Source organism: Rhea pennata, chromosome 8 (assembly GCF_028389875.1).
Source record: "Rhea pennata isolate bPtePen1 chromosome 8, bPtePen1.pri, whole genome shotgun sequence".
NCBI classification, from domain to species: Eukaryota; Metazoa; Chordata; class Aves; order Rheiformes; family Rheidae; genus Rhea; species Rhea pennata.
Window position 1 is genome coordinate 3,480,539 of NC_084670.1, and position 19,857 is coordinate 3,500,395.

The 19,857-nt window shown below is 37.1% G+C and overlaps 2 protein-coding genes across 11 annotated transcripts in view; one reads left to right on the forward strand and one right to left on the reverse strand.

Moving 5' to 3' along the window:
* The window catches only part of DOCK7 (dedicator of cytokinesis 7), a 109,557-nt gene that overhangs the window by 32,573 nt on the left and 57,127 nt on the right, over positions 1-19,857 (forward strand). For all 10 annotated transcript variants that reach the window (XM_062581982.1, XM_062581980.1, XM_062581981.1 and 7 more), the window contains exons 9-14: positions 401-550; positions 2,671-2,751; positions 5,134-5,299; positions 6,116-6,258; positions 7,149-7,242; positions 8,817-8,979. In XM_062581982.1, the coding sequence (XP_062437966.1) occupies positions 401-550; positions 2,671-2,751; positions 5,134-5,299; positions 6,116-6,258; positions 7,149-7,242; positions 8,817-8,979 (797 nt within the window). The remainder of the gene's footprint in view (positions 1-400; positions 551-2,670; positions 2,752-5,133; positions 5,300-6,115; positions 6,259-7,148; positions 7,243-8,816; positions 8,980-19,857) is intronic.
* On the reverse strand, positions 11,506-19,643 carry ANGPTL3 (angiopoietin like 3). The gene is made up of 7 exons (XM_062580889.1): positions 19,152-19,643; positions 18,005-18,115; positions 17,165-17,282; positions 16,260-16,373; positions 14,960-15,055; positions 13,124-13,402; positions 11,506-11,684 (listed from the first exon to the last, which is right to left on the reverse strand). The coding sequence occupies exons 1-7, from the start codon at positions 19,641-19,643 to the stop codon at positions 11,506-11,508; spliced, it is 1,389 nt and encodes a 462-aa protein (XP_062436873.1).

Consider the following 19,857-nt stretch of genomic DNA (forward strand, 5'->3'; position numbering starts at 1 on the left):
CATAGAAAACTCATTCTCCTTCAAGTTTTTTTTTTAACCTTTTTCTGCAAATGATCTTAAAGGTGATCTTCTATTTGAGTATTTTGATATTTTCAATTCAGATAGCAATTATAATTCCTAGTAATGTGACTGGTACTACCAGAAGGTGGAGGAAACTTTATAAGTGTGTATTGTTTAGCCCCATTTCTTTTTTTAATTTCCTTTCTCTTCTCCACTGTCCTGCATTTTCTTTTAATGAAAATTCCCTTACTCTTTTTTTTTCTTTTTATGCATAGATTTGAAAGGATGCATTGTTACTGGGTTTTTGCTTGTGTTTTGAAATTGTCTGTTATATTTCTGAAGAGTTTATCAAAACCAGAAAACATAGCTAATGTTTGAAGCTGCCCAACTTCTTCCTTAGATTTCAGAAAATTTCTACTTTGATTTAAACTCTGAACAAATGAAAGGAATGCTTCGTCCACATGTACCTCCTGCTGCTATATCCACACTGGCCAGATCCGCCATCTTTTCCATCACTTATCCCTCTCAAGATGTCTTTCTGGTAATAAAGGTAAGAAATACTGGAGAAATGTGAATTATTATTGTATATTCTTGTTGATTTAAAATAAAATAAAGCCAAGTGTGGATGACTAGCTGACCTGGTGTTTAAGCACGAAGAGCTGAATTCTATTCTCAAACATTCAAACATCAGAACCACTGAATTTATTTCAATTTAAATATTCTCACTTGGTACGTTAAGTTTCTTTGTAACAAACAGTTTAGTGGAGGTTTTCTATGTTATTGTTGAAAAACTGAAAAAAGAACACAATAGTTTGCTTGGTTTTTAACAACTTTCTAGAGTCTGACCTTGGTGTTGTATTCAGTTTTCAGAGGAAAACTGTGTGATGACATCTTAAGATGATAGATATCTCTGGGTGATTTATATAAAAATATATGTTGATCTGAAGCTGATTTTAAGAACGGTTTACAAACTTCAGCCAGATTTTAAAGTGTCTTTAAGAATTACAAATGCTAAATGGGTGAGATCTAATCTAATAAGGAGACTGCAGGTATCCATCTGTGTATTTAGATGCCTAAATATTCGTTGTGAGTCAGATTTTCAAGTACAGATATTGTTGAAAATACTTAATTGGCCTTCAGAAGTAAAGCGTGAGTTCCTTACAAAAACATTACTGTGGGGAAAAAGTATTCTAAGTCTGGTCTAAATAGAAGATGCACCAGTAATTTTCAGTAATACAAAATAAGTAAGTTTTGATCCCTTAGTTGCATTTTCACTTTTTTGTTGGCATGTAACTTTATAGCTTTTTCCTGGGCTTTGTATCACTAATATTTTAGACTTAAGCTCTTTGGTAGGGATTTTCCTTTGTGATGGTACAACACAAACTTAGGGTACTTGTTTAAAATGATGTTTAAAAGAAATTCAATCACTAATTTAGGCATGATTTAACTAAGAGGAGAAATTTGAGTTAAATCAAGCTGATTTTCATCAAATATACGTTGATTTTAATGTTGTTTAGTATTTTGTATGCTAGTTTTCAGCCTAAAGTAAACTGGATAATTTGTTGGTAATTGTTACAACATATTGTAACTGGTAGTCTCTACAATTAAATTAATTCTATTTGCCTACAAGCATGTTAAACTGTACCTACATATATTATACTGTGAATATGTATTTTAAACATGAATTCTTAATTTTTAAATTTCATTTTAGCTAATGCAACAGAACACACTTCTTATTTACTAAATACTACGTATGTAATACATTTCCTTTTTGTATTTGTCAAATTGGATTGAAGTTATTCGTGCACATTTTAAATTTTTGGTTATATAAAAGTGATTTTAAACTGTACTGATACAAAATGAAAGGTGGATGGAATTTTGGTCTGAAAATCAGCTGAGTTATTAGCAACTTGTATTTACAGTTAATGAGTTGACCAGATTAAATCTTATCTGCATGCTATCCAGGATTTTAAAACTAGCTGCTGTTATTCTTTGTTAGTTTAGTTTTCTATTTCAATCTTTGCATAAAAGTGAAGTTTCTTGCATGTGTAATACCTGGTTAATTTATCAGTTATTCAACCGAACCAAATAGATAATTTAATTTGAAGAAAACAGTCTTTATGTATGTGATATGTAGGTTATTTCCATCAAAAGATGGATGCTCAGCAGTTTCTTGACTTCCACTGAGACTTTGGAAGCAAGCACCTACTGTTCAACTGTTAGATCTTTTAAATTAATTTCCATTATTTGATTTGAAAATAGACTGTTTTAAAATAGTGTTTCCTTTTGCTGAACCCAGCTGAGTGGGCATACAGTAATTGGTACAGAACAGTAATCAGAACAGAATTCTGAAAATGATGGTGCTGAAGACCATTAGCATAAGCTCTCTTTAAGCCCTTAAGCATGTGCCAAAAGTGACTCTAGAACATTATACACCAAAGTAAAGTGGTATACGTTTCCTTTGCACCTATACTTTACACTTACCATGCAGTTATAGCTGAAGATTTGGGTTAATGACTCTGACAACATGAATGCAGTTTGTCCTCTGACTTACAAAGGAAAATCAAGCTTCAGCTCTTTTGAAAGAAGTTTTTTGCTGCCTACTATTTGTTTAATTTAACAATCTCTACTAGACACATTGCCTCATAATGTTTCATTTTCCATTCTCAGCTGGAAAAAGTATTACAGCAGGGAGATATTGGGGAGTGTGCAGAGCCTTATATGATTTTTAAAGAATCTGATGCAGCAAAGGTAAGAATTTGCAGATACTCTGATTAGATTTGGCCATGAGTGTGTTAAGACATTTTGTTGCTGACATATTATACACATTCACTTTATTTTCTTTCACTTTATGCTTTACCACCATTGATATTGTTCCTGTTAAAATGGGTCCATTTTTAATTAAACATCTAGTCATATTCTAAAGGCCTAAGAGGAGTCAAAGACCTTTGAATCTTGATGCCTTATCAGGGTGAAGTAGTTAAATGTTATCAGTTTTTATAGCTGCCAAGGGAGATGTGTTGTTAGCATCAAGCTCAGTCATCTGGAATTCCCTGTCCCAAAGGATCAGCAGTGCACTTACAGCTGGGTCAATTCAAAGCAACCTTTGATGTGTATTTGCAGTAAATTTTCAATTTGTCCATTGCATCTGCGGCTTTACTCTGTCACAGTGCCTCTGCCACATTCTGGAAGAGTTACAAAACAGATGAAATACCTTAACAGGAGATTCACCATCAGGTCTGATTTTGAAATGTGGTGTATTTTCTTTTCTCTTTTTTTCCCCTGTTTTCTCCTATTTTTTTCTTTTTCCTAAATTTATAAAGAAGGACCATACTAAGGAGCAGGAAAAAGCTATCCTTGATCATATCACTTGGTAATATTGCAAAACAGCCCATAGAGCAGAGAACCCTTTGTCTCTTATTATATGTAGCAAGGGTAGATTTAAAATTTTACATGTTAGTGATTTGGTTTTTAATTAACCATGTCCCTTTAATTCTTGACCTTCATTGGTTTAGGCATGGAGTTCTAAAGAGCAGTGGATGCTATGGACCTTGCCCAATTTGACTGAATCTTTCTTTCCCTCACACATTGAAATACAGCCAGTCTCCTTGCTGTGGAAGCCCTTGCTGAGGATTAAAAACAGAGGTTTTGCTGCACGGAAGAATGCTGTCCTTTTCCCTGCATCCTCTGTAGTTGGGTGCTGGTTGGTAGTTGGGTAGGTTCAGGAGCAAGCAGGAATGCTGGTAGTACCTGCAGAATTCAGTGGCAACTATACTGTGGCCTTTTTTTGATGTTTCCTTCCATGGGCTACTATTTGTTTTTCTGAAGTGCTTTCTCCAAATCAGCAGTGGTTATAAAATGGCAAATCTCCAATTTTATTATTGTAATAACTAACACTTAGAAGGAGAAATCTCTAATTGAGCTCAGTATGTTGTTATACAAGTTTGGTTTCTAAGATGTGCAAGAAATTAGCTTAAAAATGAAATCTTGGTTATGTAGAATGTAGAACAGTGTTTATGAGCTTTGGAAATAGTTCCTAATTTCCTGTGCAATTGGAATGAGCCAAATGAAAGTTAAAAGGTAGTAATGAGGTCTGGATGCAGTAGAAAACAGAGTTGCCCACCCTTTTTCTGATAAACGGACTTTCCATAATGCTTTTTTCAAACGGGCTGGGATGTTCGTTTGTTAATTCCAGTTAAACTCTAACAAACTTTTGCCTTCCTAAAGTTCTAATGTAGTTTTATCTGTAGAAGTTAATATTCTTTATCTATCTCTGTATCAGTGCATCACAATACACTGAACCACAGTATGAAAAACGAATATCTTTCACTCGAGGCATTGAGATAGCAGAAGTAAAGAATTACATTTCCTGTGATGGGTGTGGTGACAATATGCCTAGATGAAATTTTGGAAATGGCTCTGCAGAATGCTTGGGAATGTAGGTGAAAAGGTGATTATGCAAAGTTTCCTTCCCAGCGTGGTGTGTAAGCATATCCTGAACTAGAAGAATGTGAGGAACAGAACGCACTCTGTTGCTATTTAAGTCCCTAAATATGGACTTCTAAAGGCCTGGTGTGTACACGTGGACATTTCTGAAACAAAACCTTGCTATTTCAAACATTGAATCATGGATAAATTCCTTCCTATTCCCTTTTTCTCAGTAAAAAGAATTTGATACTATGTACCTGGGAAATGTTTTCTCCTTCCCCTACAACTCCATGCAATAGCTCCTCCGATGGTCTTAAATCACAGTAAGAAAGGCTTTTTCAGACTTCATGAAGTATAATACAGTTTTTTGAAAGGGCAGTGGGTCAGATGAACTCACTGGGATTTAACAGGCTATTCCAGGAAGCTTAAGAGCATGAAGTCAGCTGCTTTGACTGTCAGGATATTCTACATCTGGTTCTTATCAGCCTGGTGGCAGTTTTGTGAAGCTGAAGTCTGTTTGCGTAACACTTGGGAATCCTCTAGAAGGTGCTATTGAAGCGCAAAATCGTTGTTACAAGATTGTAAGTTAAAAAAGATGCTGTTATTACTTAGTGCATGAAAAGTATCCAAATGATTTTTGTGAAAGGAAGCTTTTATTTCTATTCCTCTTACTTTAATCTGCTGTGTTTAATGATTTGCTTACAGAATAAGGAAAAGTTGGAAAAGCTGAAATGCCAGGCAGAACAGTTTTGCCAAAGACTAGGCAAGTATCGAATGCCTTTTGCCTGGACAGCCATTCATTTAATGAACATTGTGAGCAGCGCTGGAAGTCTGGAAAGAGATTCCACAGAAGTAGAAGTTGGCACAGGAGGTACAGTATCTGGCATCTGCATGAGGGAATGTAGACCCAATCTAGGGTCTGCTGAAGTTACAGAATCACAGAATGGTTGATGTTGGAAGGGACCTCTGGAGATCATCTAGTCCAACCCCCTTACTCAAACAGGGTCACCTAGAGCATGTTAGACAGAAGAGTTCTGTAGGAGCTTTTCATATCCTGTATCTGCCATTACTCCTTTTATTGCTTTTTTTCCCTCTGCCCTAGGCCTTCTGATAGTCTTGGGTCATGGTTGAAATAAAACAGAAAAATCCATGATAACAAATGGATTTATCTTTCAAGGATTTTACAAGCAAACCATCTGTTATATTATTTAAAACCAAGCTGCTAAGACTGAGTGTTACAGGCTGATGAACATTTTTCCAAAGGAGTGGATTAATCTTTGTGAACCACACAGCTCATCTGAAACTGCTCTTCAGCATCCCCTAAACTGCCAACTTCATCATCTTTCAGAGCAAGAGAAATACATAAATCTCCACACAATAAAGACTTTCATAATAGCAGTAAGGCACTGGGATGAGGTTGCTATGAGAGGAGCAGTAGTAGTCAGCTGTGCTTCATAGCTTCCTGATGCCTCAGGAGTGTGATTGTCTTAGCATAACCACCTCTTCTATCACGCTTATTGCATAATTTCCAAATGTAGCAGTTATCTTCTTGTGTATAAAAAAAAAAAAAAAAAATCCTGCTTGGAACAAATGTAGACTCGTGAACAATTGTTTTCCCCCTTTTTTTTTCTTTTCTTTTTTTCCTTTTTTTTTTTTTTTTTTACCCCCTCCCCCCTTTTTTTAAAAGAACGTAAAGGATCTTGGTCGGAGAGACGGAATTCCAGTATTGTTGGGAGGCGTTCATTAGAAAGAACCACTAGTGGGGACGAAGCGTGCAATCTGACTAGTTTTAGACCGGCTACTTTGACAGTGACAAACTTCTTTAAACAGGTACTGTATGATTTCAGTTCATTTATGTTTGCCAAGTTTTGCTTAATGTCACATTTGGTTAAGGAAAAATTAGTTAAATGCCACTTTTGTATATAACAGAGATTTAATGGTATACAACAAGATAGTTGGTATTTTGGGGACCAAGTTTTGATCATTAAGAATATGAGGATTTGGTTTCTGTGTATTTAAAGCTGAATAAGGTCTGTTTTTTGTGATTTCTCCCACTGAATAAAATTAACTGAATACTCTCCAGTTTTTTTTTCCTTCCATTTGCTTCTTTTTTACTCACAGCACTACTGTGCTTTCTTTTACCATTATTACCAGATATCTTCTGCTTTTGGACAGTTAGAGGGTGGCCAGAGTAACATTTTTCTATAATATTTCCAAGATTAAAATTAAGGAAGCTCTGTGCTGTTAGAAAGTAGCACAAGGAAAACTGGCAACACAACTCCTTCCAGTTCTCAACTTTTCTTAGCGCTGCTCCTAAAAAGCAAAAATCTTTTAGACTCATACCAAATAAAAGGCCGGGGAGAAGGAAGGAGGAAACACCATCTGAATGACTCCCCCCACCCCCAAAACTATTATACCTACTGAAAATTGGATATATGGGAGAAATCTTTTAACAACTATTCTCAGTTTTGAAAAAGATAATATTGATGAAGAGGAAAAGGGTTTTCAGTAAAAAGTTCCTGCTGCTGTCATGATGATTTATAAGGAAAAAAAGATGGAGAAATTAAGTATAATTTAGCATATTAATGTTAACACCTTCTTCTACTGGGGAGATACATTTTGATATTAGAGAAAAGAGAATGTAATATTAGATGGTTTATTCATAGTCTCACTATCCTGAAGGGTAGTGTACTTAATCATTATTCCCCAACAATCAACAGGAGGGTGATCGCCTGAGTGATGAAGATTTGTACAAGTTTCTTGCAGATATGAGAAGACCATCATCAGTGTTACGGAGATTGAGGCCTATTACAGGTATTGAATGAGGTCTTTTTAGTTTTATTTGTTAAGAATGTGTGTTTAGTCCTTCTCAATTCCCATTCAGTTCTTAGAGACAGCTGAAAAAAACCCTAAGAAGTTACCGAGAGCAACCCCTGCTAAGACCACAAGCACCAAAGATGTCATTTGGCAGATTTTAACTAGTATGCGCACACCTGCAGCTCCCATCAAACAGGAGCAGGATCTGTGGGAGAAGAGGATGCAGATCTTGAAGCCCTATACCCAGCAGGGGCTGAGGAGCCTCTGTTCTTTGAGTAAAACATCACCTCCCAGCTGAGAGAAGGTCTCTGTCCTGATTCCCATTTGGTTAATTGGAACAGACATCATCTCTGTTTGAGAGAAAAATAGAGTCTGGCACACCAGCATTGAAACATCACCAGTCCCTGACCTCTGCTATTCCTGACACTATTTACATAACTTGTTCCTAAAAATCTCCGGTGACAGCAAATCTACAACTTCCTTAGATCATCTCTCCCAGCTTTCAGCTGCCCTTGTAGTGAGGTTGGGTATTAAGAAAACTTTCCAGGATTATCTTATTGCAAATTAATCTGATTATGGTCTGTCATGCTCTCAGGGAAGTTATCACAACCTTTCAAATATTTGAATACTGTTATTGGTTCCTTCTTACTTGCCTCTGCTTTTTAGAGTGACCAATTTCAGGTTTTTTAGTCCTGCCTCAAAGGCTTTGATTTTGGCATTGCTTGTGATTGTGTTATTCTCTGCTGGAGTTCTCCTAACCTGTCCATTTTTTTCTTCAAGCACGTTGCTCTAAACTGGGTATACTACTTCTTCTAAGACATCATCTGTGCCTAATACAGCAGAGGAATTTGCTTTCAGTATCTTAAATGTGATACTGAATTAATATATCCTAAAAGGGTTGCAGCTCTCTTTTGAACGTTGGCTTGTTGTCCCTCAGCCCTTTCCTGCAGAACTAATCCATTCCAACCATTGCCTTTTTATATCTGTATATTTGGCTTCTTAATCCAAGTCCTTTGCTCTTTCTTGAATTTCATCTTAGTCACTTCAGAGCATTTCTGCAACTATCCTGTCCTCTAGATTTTTGCAGCCTTTTCAGCCTCAGTGATATCCACAAACTGTAAATGTACTGTTGATACTGTCATCTGACTTCCTAGGGAAATATTCAGTAATCTTGGTGCAGGTTAGCCCTCAGCAGCTCTTGATGTATCCTTCCAGTCTGATAGATGAGATTCTGGACAAGACTTTGAATATTGTTTGTAATGCTAGTTGGGCATTCACTTTATAGTAGTATTATCTAGACTATTATTTCCCCAATTTGCCTGTGAGAACAGTACTTGGGACTTGTTAAAGTTCAGATTCATCTTTCCTGTTGCTTTTTATTATTGGCTATGCCAGTAGTCCTAGATGCCAGTTTGATTCAATGTTACTTGTTCATAAACAAATGATAAATTACAGTTAATGTGGATTTGTTATTTGTGAAATGAATATATAGGATATTAACCTGAATGAACATGCATGTTGATTTATATTTATCTTCCGTTTATTGTAATAAAACCATTTGCTTCTTACAGCTCAACTAAAGATAGATATATCTCCAGCTCCAGAGAATCCCCATTACTGCCTAACTCCAGAGTTGCTGCAAGTCAAACTTTACCCAGACAGCAGAGTTAGACCTACAAGAGAAATCCTGGAGTTTCCTGCCAGAGATGTCTACGTTCCCAATACCACGTACAGGTTAGAGTTTTGAAATATGTTTCACACTTCTGTGCCCAAGATTGGCAGGGTAGAAAATTCTGTCTTATCTGCTTTGTTGCAAAACTTGCTGCATCAGTAGGTCTGCTGTGCCAGAGACATAAAAAAGGTCTAGGCTGACATAGCAAAAATGCACTGATGTGAAGGGAAGAACATACTTGCATAAAACTTGGCTGTGAACAGGAACATGTGAGGGAGGTATCCTCATTTCTTGAATTTCAAGGTGAAATTTAGTTGAATTCTTTCCATTTTTATGTTTTTTTTCCTTTGTCTATGTGCTGAAGTCATTGTTCTTTCCATATAGATCCAATATAAAGCTGTGTTGAAAAAACCCTAGATCTGAATTTATGTTGAACTGGAGGGCTTGGGGAATAAAGATGTCATTTCAGGCCATTTCAGTTCAGTTTCTCTCTCTTCTGGCAAAAGTGGCTGGTTTGGCTGAGGGGTGAAATGAGTTCTAGGGCCAGAGGTCCAGACTCACTGTAGAAATTCTTGGAAGTTTTGGACTCTATAGGAGAAATGTATCGGTTTTAGGGGAAATTTTTTTGACCAGAAATAAAACAACAAATTAAAGAAGACCAGTCTGCTGCTGTTCTGGATAAGACCTCCATTGTATTGGTGTTACCCATCTGAGTTAGAGCTGTGTGGTTTGCCTGCACTTGCTGGAATAGTTCATCATAGCTGAGATCACAAAGCTCTGATTTCAGTTACTTAGTTTTACTACTTTCTGACACTTTCACTGACCTACTTATCTTTCTAATTTGGGATAAAAAGCAAAGAAAATGTATAATCCCTTCATTCGTATTTCTATTTTGATTTTAAATCCAGTTTCTTTACAGTGCATTAAAAATCCTCTGAAGATCTAGAAGATACAAATATTATTTTAGAGTATTTCAGAACAATAACTTTTTTTTAAAACTAAGACCAGGCAGGGAACAGATTTCTTTATTTTTCTGTATTTATTTAAAACTTCTTCATGGTATCTTTCAAAATAACACACGTCTGAGTAGAACTGTCTTCTTTAGTTGAGTAGTTTGAATTGAATTACCAGGTAAGCTACTTTTTATAATAAAAAGTTAGATAAATACAAACCATATTTTTAGAAACCATATCTTACAGGACAGTTTACTCAAGTTCCATATCCCATGGTTTTTTTGGAAGTATAATTTATTAGGTTTTTTTTTGTAGATGTTAGATAATCAAAGATTAAAATACACCAGTACAATAAGCAGCACTGTGTGATCTCTTCTTTGCAATAAATCCATAAGAAGTGAAAGTACTTTTGCAGTTTCTCTGTAATTAGCACATTCTATTTACACTTGTTTCACTCTGACACATTACAATTTGAAAATCTTTTCTGTATGGTTACGAGTGTTGAGATACAAAATCCACACTGTACAAGAGTTAGGTAAGATATTTAAGTCAATATGACTCAATATAGCTGCAGAATTGAGGTCTTTGTCAGGAAGAACTTCCACAGCTGGCCATCCACAAACATGTCAACAGTCCTACTGTCTTAAAGGATTCGGCAGTTGAATGAAGTTAAACAAATGTGTAAATGTTCTTAGGTGCAGGACTAACACTGTTATATAGCCCTTTTATGCAGGATAGGTTAGATGGTACCACTCACTCCGTCAAGAGCTGCTCCAGAAGTGCACATTACTCAACTGTTTTCTGTTTGAAAGGCATTTTGTTGCATGCCCACTTGGTCTTTCATTTAATTTTTCAGTGAGATGAACTAAATGGTAGCAAAGGGATGGCTCTGAATCCCTTGAAATGAATAGAAAACATCTCTCATTCATTTCTGCAAGCTTTGAAGCTTACTTCTTAACTTTCAGTAAGTAATCTTATTCTTCAGAGCATGATATCTAAAAGATTGGGTCTGTGCTTTAACTTTCTTGATATGTTTGTAAACATCTAGAGCTGTGTGACTACAGTGCTTCAGGAAACATCAGCCCGACCTACACTGCTGGAAGTTTGTCTGGAAATGCATGGAACCATAAAACAGGGAATTACCCATTTTTCATTTGCTCGTAGAAATATTCTGCAACAATAACGTGAACCAAACATAAAATTAGTTACCTTACAAAACAAAATCCTTTTTTCTTACAGATTAATGCCTTAAAGTTTTCTGTAGCGTTTTTGACAGGCTGTTAGGTTTACTGAAACGCTTTGGTTGTTCTCTCCCACACAACCCAGAAACAAATGCAACAGCTTGAAAATCCTTTTTCCTCAAGCAATATTACCTAATATATGAAATACAAGATTAGAGTTTGATCACAGGGAGCTAAAGCTACACTTGCAGCCCATTGATATTTGGGGTAGGGGTAATGAGAATACTCACCAAACATACTGCAAGAAGATCGCAAATGCCTCAGGGTTTATGTCATTGGAGACTACACCATACATACAGTGCATGGATTTAGACATGCACCTGTTGTTATTACATCAAAAAGTTCATGTTATATTTAATGTTCAGTCTGAATTAAAATGCGTCAAGTTGACTATTCAGTCAAAACTTTTTAAATCTGTTGGGTGGATCATTATTTTGGTTGACTTGAGTAGATAGTATCTTCCTTTCTTAGGCTTCCAGTATAAGCCTTTTCTTCTGTCTAATCTTCCTCTTGACCTTGGTGTGACGTATTTCCCATTGAGATTGGTTTCCTCACATTCACTGTGCCACCAGCCTCCTAAAGAAAAATACTGTAATGTCACTTATGTGAGTTGAACTCTGAAATACTGTGCTCAGTTTCTGACTAGAAAGCTTGCATTTGCAAAGTAGGCCCTCTCTAGGTCAGCTCCAGCAAAAGTCTTTCTGTTGTTTGTGGCAATTACTCAGTATACTCAAAGGATAAGCTGCTTATGCATAAACCTGCTTGCACTTGCAACTTGAGTGCCAGTACAAAGATGGTGAAGCAGATAGTGACCACTGGCACGACAGCAGCGGTGCATACGGCACTGCACGCACAAAGGCTGCTGCTGAGCCGAGACACTTCAGAAGTTAACTCAGCCCTTATGTATTTCCTGTGACAACTACAGGAAACTACAGGAAAACTCCCTCTACAACTGGCTTTCTGATTTATGATATTTTTCCCAAGAACAAAGAGCTCTTGAATCCCTACCTCTGCAGGAGGGTGAAGAGCACTGACAGCTTTTAGTGAACAGATTATCTTTTTTATTGGTTGATTTCCCTAATCATTAGATTAAATTGTAACCTCAGTTCTGCAGGCAAAGGACTGGCAGAGTGTCTCTGTTTAAAAAGAGAAGTTTATCGCCTTGAAATTCATTGGCCACCTGCTTTATGGTCACTAGAGCTGAGTGGCTTTCAGCATTAATTCAGATGTTAGTAATGTTAAAGCCTGGAATGGCAGCCACAAAATGTTTGTTACATAAAGTAATTGTTGGGGGGGGGGGGGGCAACTCTATATCCTGTGACTGAACTATTAATTGCTTTTTGGGTTGTTTGCTTTTTTCTATAGACTGGAAAAACATAAAAGCTTCATAAATTCAAACAGTTTAGAAATCTCTTAACCAAATTAAGGAGAAATATGACTTCAGCCTTGCATCTACCCTGTTGGTTTGAGAGTGATTATAGTGTATATACTTGACAAACAGCTAGTGTCTGCCTTTCGATGGAAACTCATCATCAAACTTATCGTTATCTGTAATTTGTGCTTTATAGTCAAAGTGGAGTTAAGAGTCAATTCATTCTCTTTTCTCTCTCTCTCTCTCTCTCTCTCTTTTATTTATTTATTTTTTATTAAACAAGGAAAGATTACACTATCTGACCTAAGGTTCCCATACCAGAGCAGGCCTCAGAGGAAGAACTTTATAGCTCATGATTTCATCTTAGAATTGTATTTCATTCTATTTCTAATGTTAGTCCTTTGCAGTCTCACTATGCTTTAGTTTTACCCCTCTATAAAATAGAGTGATGATGCTTTGTCAATTTAGAACTCTCATCTGCCAAAAAAATAAATATTTTGTGTCTTCTTTTTCAAGGAGAAAGATACTGCTACTCTCTCGTTTCCATTTTCAAGTCAGGCTAATATAAGTAACTCCTCACTAAAGCATAATACTGTAATTCATGTAACAGAGAAACTGCATTTTAGTGTATCCAGCATACTAGTACCTAGATAGTTTTCTGGACAGTTGAAGTTGTTTGCTATGTCCATGTCATGGTCTGTGGTTGAGAATTTCAATTCTGTCTGTTCAGGCAGTGCGTTGGGGATGTTCCCGGAGATCCGTGAAAGCTGGAGAATGTAGTCTGTTTTGGGGCTTCCCAGGCTGAATGCATACTCGATGTATCGTTTATTATCTTTCCAGTCCTGCAGCTCAATCCGTAAAATGTAGTCCCCTTGTTTAGTAATGGAGTAGGTCTTATTCAGACCTAGCCAGAATTCTTCTGCAAAGTCATAATAAATAAATACAGTTAACATGGAATGGAGACTGAACACACTTACCATGCTTTTTGCATATTTAACCTCACATAATTCATTCACCTTTAAAATATCAAGATTTGAAATTGTATGTTCAAATAAGCTGAACAATGTCAGAATCAAGAGAGATCCAAGTTGAAGTTTTGGAGACAGAAGAAGTCATCAATGGAGAATCAAAGCTAGAGATTTAATGGGGGAAGGGGCTATGTGATAAACTCTCCCTATCACCCTGTATAGATCATACTGCTATTGAATTTGGTTTTTACAGATAACCTGTGTGTGGTACCAGTGAAAATATAGTATTTAAAGGGGATTATTCACTGTACACAGTGAATTTAACTTTCGCATTTTTCTTTTGTTAAAATTCCTGATGATTAGTTTCCTTGTTTCCTAGCTCAATCATTAAGTAGCTTATTGTATTTGCCACTGATGTCAGTGCATGGTAGATGATTGCCACATATAGAAATAGTCCAGTTGAATGTGAATGCCATACATCCAGGTGGCATTTAAAGCAATAGAAGACAAGGTGGTTGAGTAAAACACCTGTGCAGTATACGGGTCAGAAGCGGTGGCTTGTTATGTTTTATCTATTAGACCGTGGAGCACAGAACTGGGTAGTACATAGTTCTGAATAATATGATCCTCTGTGAAATCTTTCTGATGCTGAAAAAGTGTGGTTTCATGTTGGTTTAGCTTAGGGGAATTGGGAGACCGATCCACGGGCAGCTGTGGCGTTTATTATAGTAAGTTGTATAGGTAAAAGTCTACCTCAGTCCTGAGCTACTGTGCCAAAATGGGAGGAGGGTTGAGGTGCAGCAGCTCTTTGTTGTAACAGAGGTGAAAGAAATAAATTATGCCCCCAAAATTGGTGAGGTTTTAATCTATGCTGTGCCCAGAAAGATTAAATATTTTCTAAACAAAAGTAGAACCTTACCATCAGAAAGAGCAAAAATGGGCAAAATGCTCTGGATGGGGGGGCTGTTGGCCAGCCCCTGGTGCTAAAATTCCTTGGAGCTGATGATTAACAGGTGAACGTGGGTGTTTGCTCACCCTATGTGGCTAGGTGAGGCGACTGGCTGTCGCCCTGGGAAGCCGGAGGTGTTTGTGTAAGGGAGCACACATCCTCAGGCTGTCTTGAGGTTTGTCAGAAAGCTTGAGAAGAAGTAGCAGTAGCATATTGCTGAGGTTTTGCATGTATGAGATCTAAAGGCTTTTTTTTTTTTTTTTTTTTGGTGTGTGTGTGGGTGTTCTTTTATAAGTGCTAAAATCTCAATAATTCAAATCATCTTTCAGACATTTCAGCTGTGATTTAACAAATGTTTCTAAACATGAATTGGAAGGTGTGTGCAGATTTACAGAGTTACATTTTCTGATAAGCTCTCTCTGGCCTTGCACTAATTAGATATTAACTATTCAGATCTGATTGCAGGTTTTGTTTGCTCTTATGTGAACACCTTTAGTTAGGAAGATTCAGCTTCTGGCAGCAACTGATAAAAAATAAAGAAGCGAAAAAGGAGTTTTACCATTGAGATCACCAAAACCATGCTCATAGGTGTCCCAGGTTTGGTTAAAATCTAGTGATCCATCCACTCTGTTCTGAATTACAGTCCAAGAGCTGCCTGTGAATGCAAAAGGGAGATAAGTCACATACCTAGCTTAAGTGTTAAACTACTAGCGACAAGATGGAACATGACTGAGTTCATGAGCTTGCTGACTTAGACTGCACTGCTTGTGTCTGCCCTTACGTGTGTTCACTGTCTATTGCAGTGAAGAAGAAAATGGGTTTGCATTGCAGGTGCCTTCAATGGAAAATGCTAAAAAGAAAAATTAAATGATCCAGACATATTATCAGTTTGTCAGGCTCTTAATAATAGTGCTTGATTGCTGGGAATGCGACTCTAAATTTGATATAAAATATTGGAGGCTTTGTCTGATTGACTGCAGTAGGATCTTTATTCTGACCAGGTCATGACACCCTTGTTTAACCAGTTTCAACAAATATAACCCAGGGAGCTTTTTGCAGAGGGCAACCCTATGCCAATTATGTTTCCACATCCGGATCACATTGCCCGGCCACGTTTGTGTCAGGGTGCTGTTAGACTCTCTGGGTAGATGTGGTAAAGGGACGGCCCAGGGAAGGTGGAGAGGATGCACGCAGGAGGCTGTATGGCCAGGTGAAAAAACTGGGGAACAAACAAACTGGCCAGACAACAGGCAATGTCAAAGGAAATAGTCAAATGGATTACTTACAAAGATAGAATATGAGTGTTTTCTGGCTTGTTTCAGCTAGTCTGTGATAATTCTGGATCCATATGATAACTAGTTACCAACTTGACATAGGTAGAGATATGCTAGTAGGAATCCTGTCTCCAAGACTCAACTTTTTGGGTTAGTTTGTGATATCTAAGTCTCAAGCAATAGTCCGTGTTATCTGAACAAAATTTTGCTAAGGTATTTGCTATTTACGATGTGCTTTGATTTGGAAGAGTTACTTCATGGTTGTAGCATAGTGGCATTTATAATTGCCATTTTCGCTCTCTGTACATAAAGGTGCCCCCTCCCCTTTTTTTAAAATGTACTTAATTTGTTTCACGGGAGTCAAACTCCTTTCCTCAGTATAAACAAAAGGCCCGTACATATGAAAGCAGTGTTATGGAGACTTTAGACAATAGGAAAGTTTAGAACATATACAGTGCAATAAAGAGGTCAAGAGGATCCAAGAGCCATGCTAAATTTTCGAGTACTTTGGAATGGAACACAGTTTTCTGGTTTATAGAAAACTGCTTGTGTGAGATTAGACTGTTGCTAGCACAAGTGTCTTACCAAATTTCATTTCACAGTAGACATCGAAAGCTTCTGAGCCATTGGGCTTAATAGTGTAAATACCACTGGACCGTATGCCGCTGTTATAGAGAGCCGTGCAGTCAGGAGCAGCACCTAGGAAAGCAAACATCAGACAGTTGCAAATCCTGTTTTGGATGTGGTAAATTTTAATCTAGCTTTGTAAGTTGAATTTCACTAAAAAAGAAGAACCAGAGCAATCTTTTCGGTCATCATTTGATTTTACAATAGATGTCATGAAACGTAAAAATTCTTTTCCTGCTGTGGGCTTGGTAATACTGCAAAGAGCCAGTGGTTGGACCTCCTATACTTTCTAAATTAGGCAGGCAGGGTTTCAATTTAAATAATTTTAGTAAACTTGTATGGCCTAAGACTAGATCCTGGCAAATGGACTTTCACACCCCTCATAAAGTTCCCAACAAACACTGTTCCCATTGCTGCAGTTCAGAAATATCACTTAAAAAAAACAAGAACAAAAACAAAAAACTCTTCCAAATTCTGCAACTGGCCTATGTGAAATAAATTTGTTCTCTGTACATGCTTGCTGAGACAGGCATCAGCAACACCAGAAGTGGCAGTAAAAGGATTGCCGTGGCACCTGCTCACAGTGAATGAATGGAGGTTGACGGAGGAGGGCACAATTATTTCGTTATTCCTGACATTCCTGTGTGTCAGGAGACAGGTATACATTGACAGTGGGGCTAAATACAGGATGACTGTTTCCAAAAGCAGGAATCTAGCTCCTTTTCTCCTTTTCCCAATGTTCTATATAAAATAAGATTTTTTTTCTTTTAGTCTTTGACTATTTAAAAACAGCACAAAACTTTCACACAGAATACTGCAAAAATTATGCACCATGTAGTCACATTTAAGGCATATGGTCTCACCATCAAATTTGTACTTTACAGCAGTTGAATTGTGCACAAGGAAGGGAGTGGCCTCTGGTTCTGTTTGATCCACAATAAAGGAATTTTCTGTGATTTCCTGGAGCTCTAGGTGGTTTAACTGAAAAGAACCACAATTACATACTGTTAATTTCTCAAGGCTCTGGAATTGAGAGATTCATACATCAAGTCAAACAATACATTGTAGAGAATAACTTTTCTTATGAATCCTTATGTATCCAATTAACAATACAAAAACAATTAGGATTGTTTGGGTAGATTTCAGTTACCTTTACGTTAACTATTTCACTGCTCAAACAACATAGTTTTCATGAAGTGAAGTACGTCTTAATGAGCAAACAGGTTTAACTTCCTCAGGTGACATCACTTAGACAACTAGTACTAGCATCTAAAGAGCACAGAACTATGGTTCCTCAAGGTGAGAGGCCTTTTGCTTTTATAGCAGAACTAGTAATATAATCATGTCAATTATAGCCAGTTACGGTTACACATGTTAGCAGAAGATGGTTCCCAATTGGAGTGAATATTGAAAAAGAAGAAAGAGATAGAAAAAAGTGATACTTAACAGACTAATAGGAGAACAATAATATGATAGGTAAGGGGAGGAAAAACAAGAAAATTAGCTTCCTTCACAGTAGCACAGCTGTCTCTCACACCCAAAAAGGTATCTGTTTGCAGTCTAAATTGTTTATCCTCTCCTCAATCCCTCCAAGATATGAAAAAGAGAGGTAGTTGGCCCAAATGAATTGCTGAGCCATTAGCTCCTCCTCTGTTGTGAGAGACGATAGATCCAGAAAAGAGAAATGTAGTCGGTTACTGTACCTTATCTTCCAGCTCCATTATTTGACTGTGCTGTCTGTCGAGTTGTGCATGCTGATCCTCTACAATTTTAAGAAGTTGCTTAATGTGGTTGTCCTGCTGCTCCACAAAAGCCTGAGGACAGGGAAGGGAGGGAGGGAGGTTGTGTTTAGAAGCAATTTAAGGCCTTTATAGTGACACTGCCTAGCTAACTCTTGTTACAGGATCAGTTTTGAGAGGCACACACCATTTAACATTGCCTTTCGTTTCCCTTAGGGCTGCCTGCCCTTCCTCTAAAAGGGCAGATTTCCTTGCCTCTGAAATGAACACCCAGATTTCTGAGTCCTTGAGACAAAACTACTAGCAGCATCATAGGCTTTTTTCTGTTGTTGTTATTTCCCTTTCATTTTTATATCCAGAACAGTTACATTCTCTGCAGTTGGCTCTTGATTCTGACCAAATACATGCCACTGATCCCAAGAAAGGAATAATTCCCAGTGTTTAGGATATTAGCTTGGAATTTGGAAGATCTGGATTCAGCTTTCTGCTCTGACTTGAATATCCAGTGTTTTCTCAGACAAATTGCTTAGTCATTTTATGCTTCTGCAGAATAGAGTTAATATTTGCTTATTTTTAGGTAGAAAACTTTATATCCACTTGCGTACTTGCATGTATTCAGGTTAAGTCTGTTGACTGTTGCAAGATTCTTTGGTTCTGGAGGTCATATAGGTACTACAGATACCCCTCTTCAAAGCTTAATGGTTTATTGTTTTAATGTTATAATGTATTATTTTGCAGTGAACTGATGAAATACTAAGCTGTAGGCTTGGTAATCACATTATTTTCTTGATTTCAAAACTTGGTATCATTATATTTACAGAATTTCTTAAAATTTATGTGCAGAAAAAAAATACTGAGAAAAGCATAGTGTCATGTCATTTCACCATTTTTGCACCAATTTCACCGGGGAATTTTACTGTAAAATAAAGAGCATGTCAAATAAGACACAGTGGTTCTTACAAGATTATTACACAGATTTATTTCCGAAGATACACAGTCGTATAACAGTGAAGGTGCAGGAAAGACATGAGCTTCTATTGCATAAATACTGAAAATAGCATCACAGTTTACTTTGGCTTTGCATCTCAGGCAATTTCACAAGTCTACTTACTTTGAGTGAAGAAATTTCATTTGTCTCATGCATTGTAGGCTGGATAATAGCCAATTTAGTGACTTTGTCTTCTAGGCCCCAGACTTTCTCTTGCAGCTGGATTTTGTTTTGTATGAGGTATTCGATCTTTGAATTCATCTCCTGAGAGAGATTCTTTATCTCTTCATTGTTGATTTGCAGTCTGGCAGTAGTTTGTCTGAGCTGTTCTTCTTCTTCTTTGATTTCACTAGTTTGAAGTGAGAGCTCATAAAAGGACTTGTCAAAAATGTTAAGTTTTTGAAAGATATCATTCATTTGCCCCTTTGTCTTATGGACAAAGTCTTTAAGACCATGCCCAAGCTGGAGGAGACCATTGGCTAGGATTCGGACATCATCTAACATTGCAAATCTTGATTTTACCTCGGGAGGTGCAGCAGAATCAAAGGAGGAATTGTCCTTCTCAGCTGTAGCTGAAATAGAGGCAATGAATAGAAAGATTAGAATGGTTTTCATATTTCTATTCCTAACACTCTTTGGTTGTTCAGAATGGAGAGGCTTTTCCTGCTAACAATTTTTGCTGTGTGATGGTTCCAGGTTGAAGAATTTAATCTATATATATTCCTGTTCATTTCAGAAGAGGCAGACCAATGAGTTGATCATTAAACTGTGTAACTGAACGAATGTAACCCTTCTCAAATCCAGGTTGATTTCTAGGAAGATAAACCCT